The 15,464-nt window shown below is 40.0% G+C and overlaps 2 protein-coding genes across 3 annotated transcripts in view; one reads left to right on the forward strand and one right to left on the reverse strand.

Moving 5' to 3' along the window:
* Window positions 1–1,909, forward strand: part of onecut2 (one cut homeobox 2) — a 33,896-nt gene extending 31,987 nt beyond the window's left edge. Inside the window, 1 exon segment of the mRNA XM_079365236.1 lies at window positions 340–1,909. Coding sequence (XP_079221362.1) covers window positions 340–629 — 290 coding nt within the window. The 3' untranslated portion in view covers window positions 630–1,909.
* sowahb (sosondowah ankyrin repeat domain family member B) overlaps window positions 1–15,464 on the reverse strand; it is a 236,346-nt gene that overhangs the window by 166,237 nt on the left and 54,645 nt on the right. The gene's annotated exons all lie outside the window — the stretch shown is intronic.

Consider the following 15,464-nt stretch of genomic DNA (forward strand, 5'->3'; position numbering starts at 1 on the left):
ATTAGTGTTTGGAATAAACACACAAGAAAAGCATGGGTGAAAGCGTGGGAAAGGACGATCATTCATCTTCATTCATCATACATTTACTTTCTTCATGATTCTGATGTCATTATCCATTAAAGCTTCACATTGTGGTAGAGTTTAGCAATGAACAGCTTAAAGTTGCATACAGACAGACGAAGGCTCAACAATACCTTTGTGTTTCATCATAGTCAAACTTACGAATGCTATTCCAATATCTAACAGTTTTCTATAACCAGTTCATGTCTCTTCCTCCCAATCTCCCCCTCCTGTCCAACTCTCCCCCCTCCTCTGTCCTCTCTCCCTCTTTTCTCTCAGCATGCAAACGGAAGGAACAGGACACGGGGAAGGATCGCAACAGTACGCCAAAGAAGTCGCGGCTGGTCTTCACCGACCTGCAGCGGCGCACCCTGCTGGCCATCTTCAAGGAGAACAAGCGACCGTCCAAGGAGATGCAGCTCACCATCTCGCAGCAGCTGGGCCTTGAGCTCACCACCGTCAGCAACTTCTTCATGAACGCCCGCCGCCGGAGCCTCGACAAATGGACAGACGATGGAGCCAGCCCTGGGGGCCAATCTTCGGCTTCCAGCACTTGTACCAAAGCGTGATTAAATATGGGAAAAGGGGGGGGGAGGGGGATGACTGGGTGGGTATGGGGGCTTGGGAAGGGATCCAGGGAGGGGTGGAGGGGTTGAGGGTGCGGGTCGTGGTTTTGTCCGTTCACAGCGACGAGGAGAACCAAACTTTTTACTTTTTTGTTTTTATCATGGGTGACAAACTGAGAGAGGGGCTGCTCACTGCGGCGACTTGTATGTAGCCTAACCGCCTTTGCAAATTCATCGTACATCCATAAAGAAGCTTTAGGGTAAACTCAGAAACCTCACTGTAGGAAACTAGACGTTCACTGCAGACACACTAGCCCAAATACCAAAGACAAGAAGACAGAAGTGTGTTTTCTATTATGCAATATAAGCTAGGAGCCAACCCACCAAACAACCAACTAAGCAAGAAACAAACGAAAGCTTTACGACGTGTTGGAGGATTACAGAATAATCCCCATTGATAGGGTTTCAGCCATTAAATCTCCAAAGATGACAATGGCGCAGTTCTGATTATATTTTGGACATGGCTGAATTGAAATTTACAGCAAAAGGAGAAATTGGGCCCTAAATTTGTTCACATCAATTTGGAAATGGAAAAATGTATCTAAATGGTATAATTTTCAGCTCCTTTTACAAAAATGACAAACTATCTGTGAGATGCAAGGATTTGAAAAGTTGGCTAAATATGCAAGCACAAAACCACAGATACACAGACTTTCTCCAAGGCACACAGCTTTCTTCGTGATTTTGAGCCGACATGTAGAGTTACAAGCTTTCCCAGCATACCTGGTGGCGCACGAGTCTATGAATAGATACAACATATGTGAGCACAATCTTGAAGCACATTTTCTTTGCAATAGAACCGGGGCTCTCTGCCAAGCCGAGTGGTCTTCACATCTTAGAAAAACTCAGGATACCATTTTTTCTAAACGGTGGCTGAATTCCATTCGGCATCTGTCGTTACACACTTTTAAGCAAGAATGAACACACACACACACACACACTTTGTTGCAGACAAGCAAATACATCCGCTTGACCAACACACACTCATCCTTTAAAAATTAACTTCTTGAACAAACAACCCAGATTCCAACCATGACACAAACATTGTCAGCAAAACCAAAGCTAAGCTCCAGGTTTACCCTTGCTTCACCCACCCATCGTTTGTGTTACCATAGCAACTCATACATCATCAAGGCAGCCGCTTCCATTAAGCATCTTAGCATTAGCACAACCTTCGTTTCAGTGGGACCAAAGATGCTCATAGGTGTAAAACTGACACTGGAACAAGTGAACTAACTGTGATTTCGACTCACACTGGAACATGTATTGATCTCCCTTTTTAAATTCAGTAGAATCATTGTGAAGGAGTGCAAAACAAGAGGCTCACTTTTACTCCTCAAACTACATTTTAATGACATCAGAGTTTACACCGGTTCCAAATGCCAAATTCATGCCATTATAGAGACCAGGTCCTATGAATCATACAAGGGGGTAAGATGGCACACACTCTTTGGACAATCTATCCTTGTTAGGCATTGTTGTTAACTCAATAAGTGATTTAGCTATAAAAACGTGTTCCAGGGCACCAATACATTATCTTCATAGCTCAAATATTGAAGAGGGGTTTTTTTTTCAGAGTATGTGTGCCAATGTAGGACTGTGATGATGTTCTTGGCAAGTTGGGGCCATTGTACCTTTGGGTGTAAATGTACCTTAAAACTAAGATGCTTTTTGGAAGCTTCCAGTTGCCATCAAAGATTTCCAAATACACCAAAAACTCTTACCAACCACTTTCAGTGACTGACACAACAGCAGGTCCAGGAAACCGTCTGAACCCTTGGAGGACGTACTGTCCAGGCGAATCAGGGCCTTTGTAATAGTTAAAGAGGACAATCTAAAGACGATGCTTGGCAGGTCCGTCCTCTTCAGAGGGTCAGCGGCCTGGAAGACAATAAAACAGGGATAAACGCTGCAAACAAAGTCAGACTGTTTATTCAGACAAGAGAAATCTTCCCCTTAAAAGTCGTTTTGGAGGAACAAAACTCAATTTCGTTTGTTTGCAGTGTAGGAGAGTCGACTGCTTGAGAAAAAGGATTGAAGACAGAGAGACAGACATTGCCTGTCTGACTGTCTTGTCTTTAAATTATTCACCAAGCGTCATTCTCTACCAAATCCCACTTATCCCATTAGTTTTAGTTTCATACTGTCACACTGTACAGCCTGATGTAAATACTAAGAAAACCTCAACCACCGCCACCTCCTTCTCTGTCTTAATAGGCTTCACCATCCGCAATCACCTCATCAATCATCTCTCACTCAAGCTATTGAACCAAAAAAGAAACAAAACCAAAGGAAAGGCGTCAGTCGGCAGCCCCTGCTCCTTAGAAACCCCAGGCTGAGTCCCGGCCTGGTTAGAGGCAAGCCAAAGGCTTCAAGAACGATTTAAAATAAAAATGGACACTTGAGACTTTTTCTATTTATTGACAAATCGAAACCAAAGAAATCCTTTTTCTGCACCTAACTGTTCCAACAAACAGAAAAAACTGAAGATGGAAGAGAATTATTACCAAAAAAAGAAAAAAAAAAAATCAAAAAAAGAGTGGTGACGAAGTCGAGGATAGAGGATGACGTCATCGACGAGGAGATGGAGAGGGGATAGAAAGAAGGACGACATCAAGGAAGTGGCGAAGAAGTAGCTTTGTTCTGCCTGATGTTGCATCAGGCCATCTTTAAGGGGAAGCAAGTTTGGGACTGAAAAGGGTTAATCCACAGGGGGAAGGAGGGAAGCAACCAACGGAGGATGCCGTCGCCCATTTTCTTCCCTCCAACCCCCCAAAAAGGCAGAACATTAATGTGTCTCTCACGGTTGAAGAGTGTCTTTAACGTGTGCCTATGCAGTTTTTCAAAGTAGAAAATGGTTAAAGAACAACAGAAACCTCATCAGCTAACAAACCAAAGATTCACCGTTAACTCCAGTAGCAGTTCTCCTCCCCCATAAAGGAAAACCTCAACTTTAACAAACCATAATGCTACATTTGATGCTAGCAAAATTTGCATTTACGGTAATAAATTAGAACCTTATGGTAGACGCATTTCTTTCATCCTTATAACCTCATTGGGTTACAAACCTAACGATGATGCTCGTCAATATTCAGATCAGGAAAGCCAGTATTTAACTTGAAGGCTAACGAACATCTGGCTAACTTTAGCAACAGCAGATAGTGTTTTAAATATTAGCGCTAACACATTGGGGATGGATTTCTGGTGTACCTCCAGCATTGTAGCCATCACAGTTATTAATCTGTCACACACAAACCATTTCATTCTTACGCACCACTGATGATCAAAAGAGTAAAAAGCCTCTAAGATGGCTGCTGTAGCTGTTTGTGTTTGTTATCTTTTTCCCGCCATAAGTCATGACCTGCTCCACAGGACAAAGTCTACCTCCAATAATCTCCATCAGTAGTAACAAAAGCTGCCAGACAACAGTACAGGGACGGTTTATTTTTTCATATTTCGACAAATCCGGACAGGAAGCAGCTTCGTGTGTTAGCATTGAGAAAACTGAAATGCTTCCATCTTCCATTTTTGCTTCCTCCCAGTTTAGGGATTCAAACAACATGCTTATTATTGTTAAACTGTCTGATGTCTGGCACACTTACTACTGCGGAGATAGTGACAAAGAAATGCTATGTGAAACGTACAGTGCATACCAAAGATTTTTTGCTGTACAAACAGTAGCACACTGACACCCTTTCTTTTGGTCATTGCCCTTTTAATCATTTTTCAGTAAGTCTGTAACTATTGTTAAACTCACAGACTCCAAGTTTTTACTTTTCAACTACAACCTTTAACATCGGATATTATAAAAGACTTCCTCACTTGAGATATCTCCAAAGTTAGCTATATAAAACTAATTTTAAAAAAGAAAAAAAAAAGAACAGTATTGAATTTCTTAATTGCAGAAAAAAATGTTCCAGACCAAGAAATGATTGGATTGGTCACAATCTGGTTACCAATTCTGTTAGCTTTATAGTTGAAGAGAAAAATCTTGGAAGTATCAGTCATGACATCCATGTTTGTTATTACCTTGCTGGAGGAGAAGCCATCAACTCAAAGAGTGATTATTGGACATGTTAACTGTCCATAGCTAACAAACCCACGTTAGCAAGTTCTTTACGGGGGAGGAACAAAGCTGCTGCTCCATACAACAACAATAAATGAAACAAAACCAAAAAATGCTACACCTGCTGAGAGAAACTGCTAAATATCGGTCAAATAGCTTTATCCTGAGTTTTCTCTCTCTCTCTTTTCTGTATGTAAAGCTTCTAGTCCAAAGAAATCCTCCGCCCACCTGACCCTCCCATCATGCTGGCCACGCCCAAAGGAGGGGCGCGGTCTATGGCTCAGGGGGGTAGCGGCCATTTTCCATTCCCACTTGCAGTTCTGTCTGGATGTAACACGGGCTAAACCTGCCAAACCAAAAAAAGAAAAATGGGTATGAAACCAAAAAACTTTCCCAAAGAGGTTTTCATTGCTTGTTTGTTTTTAAGTACTTACAAATTATTTGCCAATACGTATGTGTCTGTTATTACTACTATGTTCCTTCTTAGGTTTTTGCAATATGTGATTTTTTATTTAATGTTTTTCTTTAATTTGTGAATTAATTTAAGCGAACAAATTTTGTTGCCAAATCTCCCTCTGAACCCTTTACCCTTAATGATTAGCTTTGCCAAAGTTTACATTGTTTGTTCCCTTTTCTTTTTGTTTAATGCTGTATTTATTTATGAGGTGTTTTAGAACACGCTAGTTTTGTACTTAATAATAATTTAACCTTATTTAATTAGATGTAATTGTTTTTGATGAATATTTATGTGTATTTAAGAATGTTAGTTGCATCAAAGATGCAGTGCTTATGCCAGGCCTGTTAATTTATTCTTAGTTAGCTTTACTTTAAAAAGCAAATGAAATGTTGTTTTATGAATGTTTAGATTAAATGACAGAACAAAGTAGGAATGTCAGATTAGACTATTAGTACTTCTGAATGTCAACACTTGCTCTCACTCTTTAGCCAATCTAGTTTTTTGTCCTGGTAACGATTTTTCTCTTTCTAAAATGAAGCAATCTCGCTGTGACGAAAAAAACTGACCAAATGATGAGCACTGCATCAGTTTTTTTTCTTCCTTGTGATTTTTAATGGCTAATTTATTGGTTGATTTGTTTTTAATTTGTTTGCATCCCACTGGCCATTGTTGAACAAGCAATGAATTTCAGACTGATGTTCTAGTGACACTTGATCAGGTGACGTAAGGGCCACACGTTGATATAAACTGACCCACCAAAGATAACTGGAATCCTTGAGAGGCCAATTAAACAGAGTGTGTTTACATCCACGCAGCTTGCAGCCTGGTTAAGGTCTTAGTCGTACAATTAGATTTTAGTAAACAAACTCCACAAAGAGAAACAACTGAATGTATCTGTGTAGTTTCATACAAATCCCTAGAAATTTATTTGTTAAATAAATTAATTCAAAGTCAAACACTGTCTAAACTAAATAACAAAATGTCAAAAATTCTCTTGCGGTGCTTTCTCACAGACATGAAACTCATAAAACTACCATCGTCAAGGTTACGAGCTTATGTGAGAGAAAAAGCAGGAAATATTCAGGAAATATCACCACGAGTGAGTGGGAGAGATGTCGAGGAATGTATTTGTGAAAAGAGCTTATGGTAGAGCTTGTTGAACCAATTTGTTTTGCGAACACTACATTAGACAACACACATTTGACATCAATATGATCATCTTGACAAGCAAATATGAATTCATTTCGTCATTTAAAAATTAAACGTGGCAAGTTTTCTTCAACACTATTTTGGCTAGTGTGAAAACGTATTTCCCCTTGTGCAACTGTACAGCTTCAGCATGTATCTAACTTGTTTCTACGGATGGTTTGGTGCAGACTTTGCACCTTTGAGAAACGTAAGAAAAGCCAATGAAACACACTGATGGTGCAACAAAGATGATTTTCCAAAGCCGATCAGTTGGTGTACTCTTTGGCTGTAGTACGACCCAACAAGCTGTTAAAAAACATTTTGCTTGTCACTTTATAGCCATGTTGTGATCTCGATTACAATACGTCCTTACTCATTTGTTATCTCAATGTAAGCTCCACAAGTGAATGGAAATTGTATTCTAAAGAAGGAACATACAAAAAACTGAAAGATTTCGATAAACAAAAACAAACACGAAGCCGTGTCCTGCTTATTCGTAAAAGAGCTTATCCAGGTTACTAAACATCTTTACAGTTTAATGTCCAACTGTGAAGTCATGACTGCGTGAATGCAAACACACCAACTTGTTTCACTTGTTAGGAAGGAAAACTGAGGAGTCCCTTAAAGCTAGCTGCTTCCAAGACAGACTTTGTGTGTATGTAAAAAGAAAAAACTTTCTATTTCAATAGTGAGAACCAGAGAGGCTACCTCACTGACTTTCCATTTGTCCTTTTAATCGTGTTGATGAAACCAAAGAAACCAAAGATTTTTGTCCTCTTCAGTGCGGTCTGCGCTCAGCTCCATGCTTTTGCTCTCGCTCTCCTCTTAAGGATGATGACACATGAAGTCCTCTTTTCCCCTTTTCTGTCGTTTGCTCTCCTTCTTTCTTACCCCACTCTCTTGGCCTTGCATCGTCTCTTCTCCTCGAAAAGAATAAGTGTGGAAGGAAAAGAGGCAGGTGTAGCGCATGGCCAGGCTGTATTCTGGAAATCAGGTAAAACAAAAAAGACTATTCTACATCGTTTTGGTTAAACAGTGTGAGCTTTCATTTCCAAATTGCCAGTGTCGTCAATAAACGTCTGTTCCCACTCCCAACTTGTCAACAACTGTAGACTGTCATTTCAAAAGATAACTCTACACTAACCCCTTTTGGAGTTTAACAAGCGTAAATTGGCATTCAACCCAAACCATGACATTTCCCTGAAAGCTAACCAACTGCTTAAGGTGCCCACCAATGCTGTCAAGGAAAAGTTGAGTTTTAAGGCCTCAGTATGCTTTAAATCCAACCAGGTAGCAAAACAAACCCAACAAAGATTTGTCGTACCTAATCCCCTGCAGGGCCACACATCTCCAAGGGAAGACAGTCGAACTTCATGGCCCCCAATTCTGCTGGTTTGAAATATGGTTGTACCATCAGACAAGCATTGTGTTTAAAACATAATGAGATATTAATACCTAAGACAAACTGATATGCTGTTTTGCAATGAAAACATATAACAGATAAAATCCATTGGGGGTCCTTGTCAGACATACAAGAATACTGCATCTTCGACCTTACGCAGATGATACTTGCTTGTCTTGTTAATAAAAGTATGCAGGAGAAGTACAAGTTGGGAGGTCTTTCACCAGGATTAAGAATAGAGGTTGAGGAGTCACCTCACACACCTACATGCCCATATTCCATAGATTCAAGAGTCACATATATTTGTAAATCTTTCAACTGGCATCTCTTTATAATTTGATTGACTATATGCAAGTAGGATTAGAAACCTGGCATCCATACGTCCAGCGGTGCCATTTGGCTTCCCTTCCAAGAAGCATTTGGCTTAAAAATCAACCAGGGAAGCCAAATGGCAACACATCCTTTACTTGTTTTTGTTGAGGTGTAGTTTTCAGACTGTTGCTGTTGCACTTTGCATTTCCAAATTGGGCTACTCCAATGACAAAGACGTAGAGAGCGCTTTAGTTGCAAAGTATGAGATAACCTTGGATGAGTGCCTTGCTTGAACCAAAGCGAAGTCTTGACCTCTCTATTGTGCTGTAAACTTTTTATTCCAGTAAAAGTAGAACCTTAAGCACTGCTGATGCAGAGCGCCTGACTTTCCTCTCTGTTCTCTGGTACTTTGCAATGCAATCAATGCAAAGGAATCCAGAGGTAATACCAAAGCTACCTGTTCTGTTCTACTCATCTCTTCGACCCCCCCCCCCCCCCCCCCTCTTTCTCTTTCCATTATTTTTCTGAGCTTGGTTTCCACTCGAGAGGTTTTGTTTTTCAGCTTCTTGTAGCCCAGATCTCATCATTTTCTCAAAGCTGTACAGAGGAGAATCAAGTCAAATCAGATTGTCCTTGAGTTTTATACAGATATGAGTGAATGAAACTGCAGCTGCAATGTCTGAAAGGTGCACAGTACCAGTAAATGAGTCCTCGACTGATTGGAAATCTTGTCTGTTTTATGCTGGTCGGTGCCGCGGATGATGAGCTTTGGCTTTTATGTGAAAGGTCAAAGAGGCTTAAAAACTCAATTTAAACACAAGAGTTGAATACATGTAAATATTTGAACAAATCTTCAGTGGAAAAGTAGCTCCCTCCCTTTCTCCGTCCTTCTCCTCATCTTTCCTCAAATGGTTGCAAAGCTTTAAATGTAGAAGAACATGGAGACAAACTTGTGAGAGTTGTGCGCAGACTGTGCTCTCTTTACCAAACTGTTGCAGATATACCTCATAGACACTAGTGTTAGGATGATGTTATAATAGCGTATGTCATAAATTATTCACTTGCTCTTCTTCCTTTTTTATTTCGGTGACTAACTTTAAACAAATGTGGGGAAAAAGCTTTACACATTTTTGAGTTGTGATTCTTTTTGTAATAGTTTGAAAAAGGTGCGCTGAAACCAAAAATGAAAAATGCTTGTCTTCTTCTATGCTCTCTTATTTTGTTGATGGATTTCTCTCGGGCCAATTTGCCGAGGATTGAGGGAGTTATGATTTTAAATCTTTATTTTTCTCTGGTTCTTTTTTTGAGGGGTTATTGACCCCAAATGTGGATATTTTTTGGGGGGGATTCGGAACATTGTTGGAACGATGCCAGAATTTGACATGTTTCTTCCCAAAATAATACTGACTTCTTTGAACCATCAAAATCATTTTAAATCCAACCACAGTTCACGTTTAATTTCATGCATCATTTTGTTTAAAACTCTTTTTGGTGTCCTGTGTTATAATGCTTCTGTAGCATCACAGTTACATCATCCATTCAGCCGTGCTATAGCCCAGATTTTATGCATGAGTATATTTACGATTAGCTAGCCGTGTAATGCATTGTGATTCTTATTATTGACCTAATTATCATCATCCTCTCATTTCATTTGAGTCTCTTTGTGCTTTGCAGACAAAACTTTGCATCGCATCTTACATTAGTTTGACCCCTGACCTGCTGGCTTGTGGACTGTTTCTTCATTTACAGCAGAGAAGAAATAATGAGGATTTCATGAGCAGCTAAATATGTGCCCTGTATTATCAGATATTTTAAAATACACACGGGAAGAAGAAACCTCGTAGAGTGACCTAAAAAGATCAGATAGAAAAGCAGATGACTGTCAGATACAGATTAGATCCGTCGATCAGCAAGATAGAACCAAGTCGCCTTCGCTCGACTCATCTCATTTATAAAAATACAAACTAAGACCAACAGTATTAAAAGTAAAATATTCAGATTTTCTGAAGAATGTAACTCGAGGCCAATACTGATCACATTTAGTCACAGATATTTTCTGAATGTCAAACAAATCTACTCTTTCAGAAAAAAGATGGATTTGGTTAAAACACCAAACATAAGACGGCGTTAACGTTTGTGACGCAACCGCAGACTGACGATGTTTGAAACCCGGACACTATTTTTTTATCCAGCCTCTCTCACTGCAGCTCAGGAACTATACGTCCCACTGAAACACAATAAATCAAATAAATTCATTTCCATGTGTTCAGTCACTTTAGCGAGTGCTTGTTCACGATGTGCAGTTAGCGCTCTAATGCACTCAAGCTACCCGTTTAAAATTCTCTGGAAAAGTCTTTTAAGCTCTCTCCCGTTCACATATTTCATCTACTCGCCGAGGTAAACATTCAATAAATCTGCACACCCTCCTTTTATATAACGGAGGAGCCGGCTTTTGTCTGAAGTCTAAATGTTGTTTTTATTCAACCGATGACTTTTCTTTGGGTGAAATCAGAGAGAGGAAGAGCCATAGAACAAATGAGCTGATGGGCAAAACTGAATAAGAAAATATAGATAAGACATCAACAGCCAAGTGAAACCAAAAGTGTTATTAAATGATCGTCGGAGAAAAATACCACCTTGGTTTTTTACAAAGGGATGAAGGTATCAAATGACAGCTAATTTAAATGTTACTTCAGTGTTTCATGAGAGGAAAATAAAAAGGTCAAAAATCGCTCAACAGAGGCCAAAAGTATTTTTGTGTTCCTGCAGTGTTGTGTAAAAAACGTTTTGGAGCACTTCAATTCGTACTTGTCTTCCATAACAGCTCGGCCTCACAGCATCCATTTGTTTAAAAGCTAAACATGGGCCGACAAATTGAATGCATTTATATTGATTTTTATTTAGAGAGTGATCAAATTTAAATTCTAGATTCAGGTCAAATCTTACAAAGGAGGATATTACTCTTGAGGCTTTTGAACAACCCGGTCACTTTGACGCAGATTGTTTCTAGAAGGTCATTTGAAGGTCAGTTTAAGGAGCTTGCTGATGTTAGTTCAATCTCTGAATGTAAAGTCAAGTAAGGTCAAAGCTGCAGTCAGAGAGATACTCATTCAAGAGTCCCTCAAGTCTGGTCAAAAAGATATTTATGAATTTATTAAGTTTTACACAAAAAAAACAAAGGAACATTTGGCTTCACCGGCACCAAAATCGTGTTACTATGTACCAGAACAGAGCAAGAGGTCAAAGGTCAAATCATATTTAATCCCCTTTTAAGTTGCCGCGGGGTCCTTAAAGCTTCACAAACAGGCGAAACACGTCCAAACATTTTCAACCCCAACGTCATCAAATTATATCATCACACAATCTCACCTCAACCCAAATCAAGTTTCCATTCCTTGTTTTGTTTTGTTTTCCTCTCTCCTGTGCTTTTCTGTTCCTTTTTTTATTCCTTTCATTTTATTTTATGGTTGTCGTGGTAACCAAAAATCAAAAAGCATTTTTATTTTTTATTTTCTACATTTGGTTGTAACAGAAAAAGAGAAGTGACTGAAAACTTGTGGTGTGGAATAAAACGATGATCAAAACCATGAAGGAGATATTTGAAGAATTAATGTTGTTCCACTCAATGTACAAAAGAAGAAAAAAATCAATAAAGAAATCACAATGGTCTTATCCATGTACAACTGATCCCACTGGTATTTTTTTGGATACGATACAACGTTGATGTGCTCAGAATAGTTTGTATTAGGTTGATAGTTTGATAGGTTACAAGTCATTCGGGGAGAACCTGGGCGAGTATCCGAGTACGCTTGATCCCAGTTTTCAGTTAATTTGATAAGTGTGAAAACAAACTCAGCTCGTGTTCTGTATCCACTTGAAGAAGTGAACCTGGGCCCATTTCAATCTGTGAGCCGGTGCGGTACATGTGCATGGAGGAAGAAAGTCGTCGTTGGCGTCTCAGAAATACTAAAAACATCCATAGTTACATCTGCGTTCCTCTTGCCTTAATCTACTTCTGCTCGGCCGTGTGAGGTTTTTTCACTCCCTTAATGACATTGTGAATACACAGGAACATACACTGTGTGCATGTGTGTGTGTGTTTGTGAAGCTCCTGCTGTGCTGTGCTTTCGAACAAAGACGTGATAATGGTCGAGCTTAGTGACAGCACTTTTGCAAAAAAAAAAAAAAAAAAAAAAAGTGGTCTGAACGGTTTTTAAGCCCGGCAGTGAGAGACCAGTTATGGAACTTAATGCCCCCCAATCAAAGAAGTCTAAAACCTTAATGACATATCATCATGCTCTTTCACATTTGGTCCAGTTTAACCGGCTTTAATCTGTTGTTGATTTCTTTTTTCACATTGATGAGCTCAATTAAAAAAAAGCCAAAGAGAGAAGAGATTTTTTCCTCCTGCTTCTCCTGACCGATGTCTTTCTCTTCAGAGTTGTGGAATAATCTCGCTTTCAGCATCACCTGCTCCAACATTTTCAAAGTTATGTCAGCTCATCCTCTCGCCTCCTCATTTTCTCTCTTTCGTCTCCGTCTGCCTTTAACGACTCTTATCGCCTCCTCTGTCTCCTCCTGCACCTCCTGTCAGTCTTTTCTTCTTCTCTGTCTTCTGTCGGTCTAATCATCCCAGCATCCATCTCCTCCCATCAATCCACCTCCTCACTTCTCCTCCTCCGTCCCCTCTCCTGTTTTAATCACTCCATCCCATCCACCTACTCCTCTTCCTCTCCCTCTGTTGCCAGGGAAACAGCAGTCCATTCTGCCGCTGTTAATCTGGTGACATTGTCTTTCTATTACCTGCGGGTCAGATGCCTGATAAGGAGGACAAAGGGTGGGAAACCGGAGAGCGACTCACTCTAAACGTTTGTAAAATGTTGGTCTTCATTAACGCGAAGTGACAGAGCCGCCTGCAGCGGGACATGTTGGCTAAACTATGTTATTTCCACATGCAGGCGTATAAACGAGCGCTGATTCTGTCTTTATGATGGTAATTATGTTCGGTTTCTGTGACGCCGTCTGACAGAACCCGAGCCAACCCCCGAGGCTCTGTGAGAGCCGCCCCTTGACATTAGATTTGTCTTTTATATTACATCAATCCACATCCTTTGCACCTCTTCACACACACACACACACACACACACACTCACACACACAATCAAACGCTGCAAAACAGGATTTATCTCATTTCAAATCCAGCCGGACAATCGCTGCTCAAAGATCCAAGTCTCCCATTGGACAACATCTGGAACCGTACAGCGGCTAAAAATAACACTTCTTTGATTCCCTTTTCTAACAGAGACAAACAAACAGATGTTTCTTTATGTTTCACACCAACTTTACCGTGCTAGCCTTCTGGGAAAAACTTCTGCAGAAAGTCAGGGTGAGTCGATAAGTAAACGCAGCAGGTCACATTCAGGTGAACGCTATGCAGACTCAGACGGAGCGTTCAAGAGCTAAAAGGTACACACGGTACGGTACACAGCGAGGCGAAAAGGCCGAAGGAAACAAAGTGGCAACACACCTGGATTAAATACGCAGACAATCAGGAGGTAAGGAGACACAGGTGAGGGTAATCAGGGCGGGAACAAGAGGAGCAGGATCTTCCTCCCCTCTGCCCCCATGAACACTGAACCATGAAACCTCCTCCTGTTTGAACGATGAAACTCGTTACCACCAACAACTCTGGACATTTATTGCACATTACACACGTTTCATATTTTCTCCAGTCTTGTTTTAGATTGTATTTTATTTAACTTTGTACTTATTGCACATTTAGATTTTATGTAGCGTAAATATTATTTATCTTATTTTACCTCATTTTATTTCATATCATTACCGTACTTTATTTTAATAATAATAATAAATGTTATTTGTAGCGCACCTGACATTTAAAAGAAAATCTCAAGGTGCTATTTTATCTAATGTTACCTTACTACATGGCAGCGTGGGGAGGGGGGAAACATAATTTCAATTTCACTGCATGTCTGACGTAAACCTTGAACCTTGAACCTTGAACCTTGAAGGATCTTAAAAGACGGAGACAAGGATGAGTATCGGCTGAAAAGTAAAACAGGAGTTAAAAACAAAGAACATGATATTTGGGAATACGTTCAAGGACACAGCATCGGTACGAAGGGAAACAAAGCACCGAGGGTTAAGACTGAAGGGGGAACTCATGAACAGAAATGTGCTGTAAATGTCAACACAGAGCTTACATAGAGCATGTTACTGAGACAGATCTTTCACTGAGTTTGCTCCTGTTGGATCACTTCTCCTACTTTTCCTTTCCGACTACGTATGTCATCATTTCTCCTCTTTTTATCGCTCCCTCTTTCATTTTCATTGCTCACAACTCTACTTAAACTTTAAAAAAAAAACTCTACTTAAACTTTAAAAAAAAAACTCTACTTAAACTTGTGCAAAATGTTTCCTTCTCCACCCATCCTCCCTTTAATGCCCCTTTTTTAAAAAAAAATTTCAACTCCTGTATCTCCTCCTCCCCTCGTGCCCGTTGTGTTTCTGTCCTAACGTCTTTTTTTCAAACGTCTCTCTGACTTCCTCGCTCTCTCTCTCTCTCCTCTTGCTTGTAGAAATCAATGGACGTTCTCTCAATAGGAGGTCACGCGGGTTGCAGGCGCTGACGTCCCAGCTTTTCAATTACTAGCAGCTTGCAGTCACCACAAAACACACACACACACACACACACACCTTTCGTCCTGAACCCCAGCAGAAGGTACATTCGTCTGAAACAGAGAAACCAAAAGAGACCTCTGTTTTTGTCTGACATGAAACTCTCATTTTAAATCGACAGAACGGGATCTTTCTTATTAAATCAAGAAATGTGGTGCTTAAACTTGACCAAAGATAATCGTGGAGGTGACTCAGTTTCGATGGTTTGAATTTGGCTTACATAATACAGCACTGTTTAGTTTGGCTTCTGGGGATTTGAACCCTGTTCTCTCAGGTGAAAGACTGTTTTTAAACCCTTCTGTTCCAAACTTGCTCTCTGTGCAGAGTTAGACTCCTCTTTATTATACAGAACAACATTACAAATACCTATAATCATATAACTGTATTTCATACAATTCATGCAAATGCTGCACATCCAGGTTTAGCATCAACTGGCTAATAGGCCGCAAGAGCAATATCTAAATATCTGAAAATTAGCTGTTCGGCTAACTCGGGTACATTTACATCTGTCTGAATGTTGATTAATATACACTGTCTCTTTTCAAATGAATAGAAAAGGTTTAAATCTCTGATAATATAAAGACTGAAACCTGAAACATCCGACTTAGAAATGCAACCCGACATAAAGATAACGTTATTGAAGGTGCGGCAAATTTG

This window comes from Symphodus melops (genome assembly GCF_947650265.1).
Source record: "Symphodus melops genome assembly, chromosome: 16".
Lineage (NCBI taxonomy): Eukaryota > Metazoa > Chordata > Actinopteri > Labriformes > Labridae > Symphodus > Symphodus melops.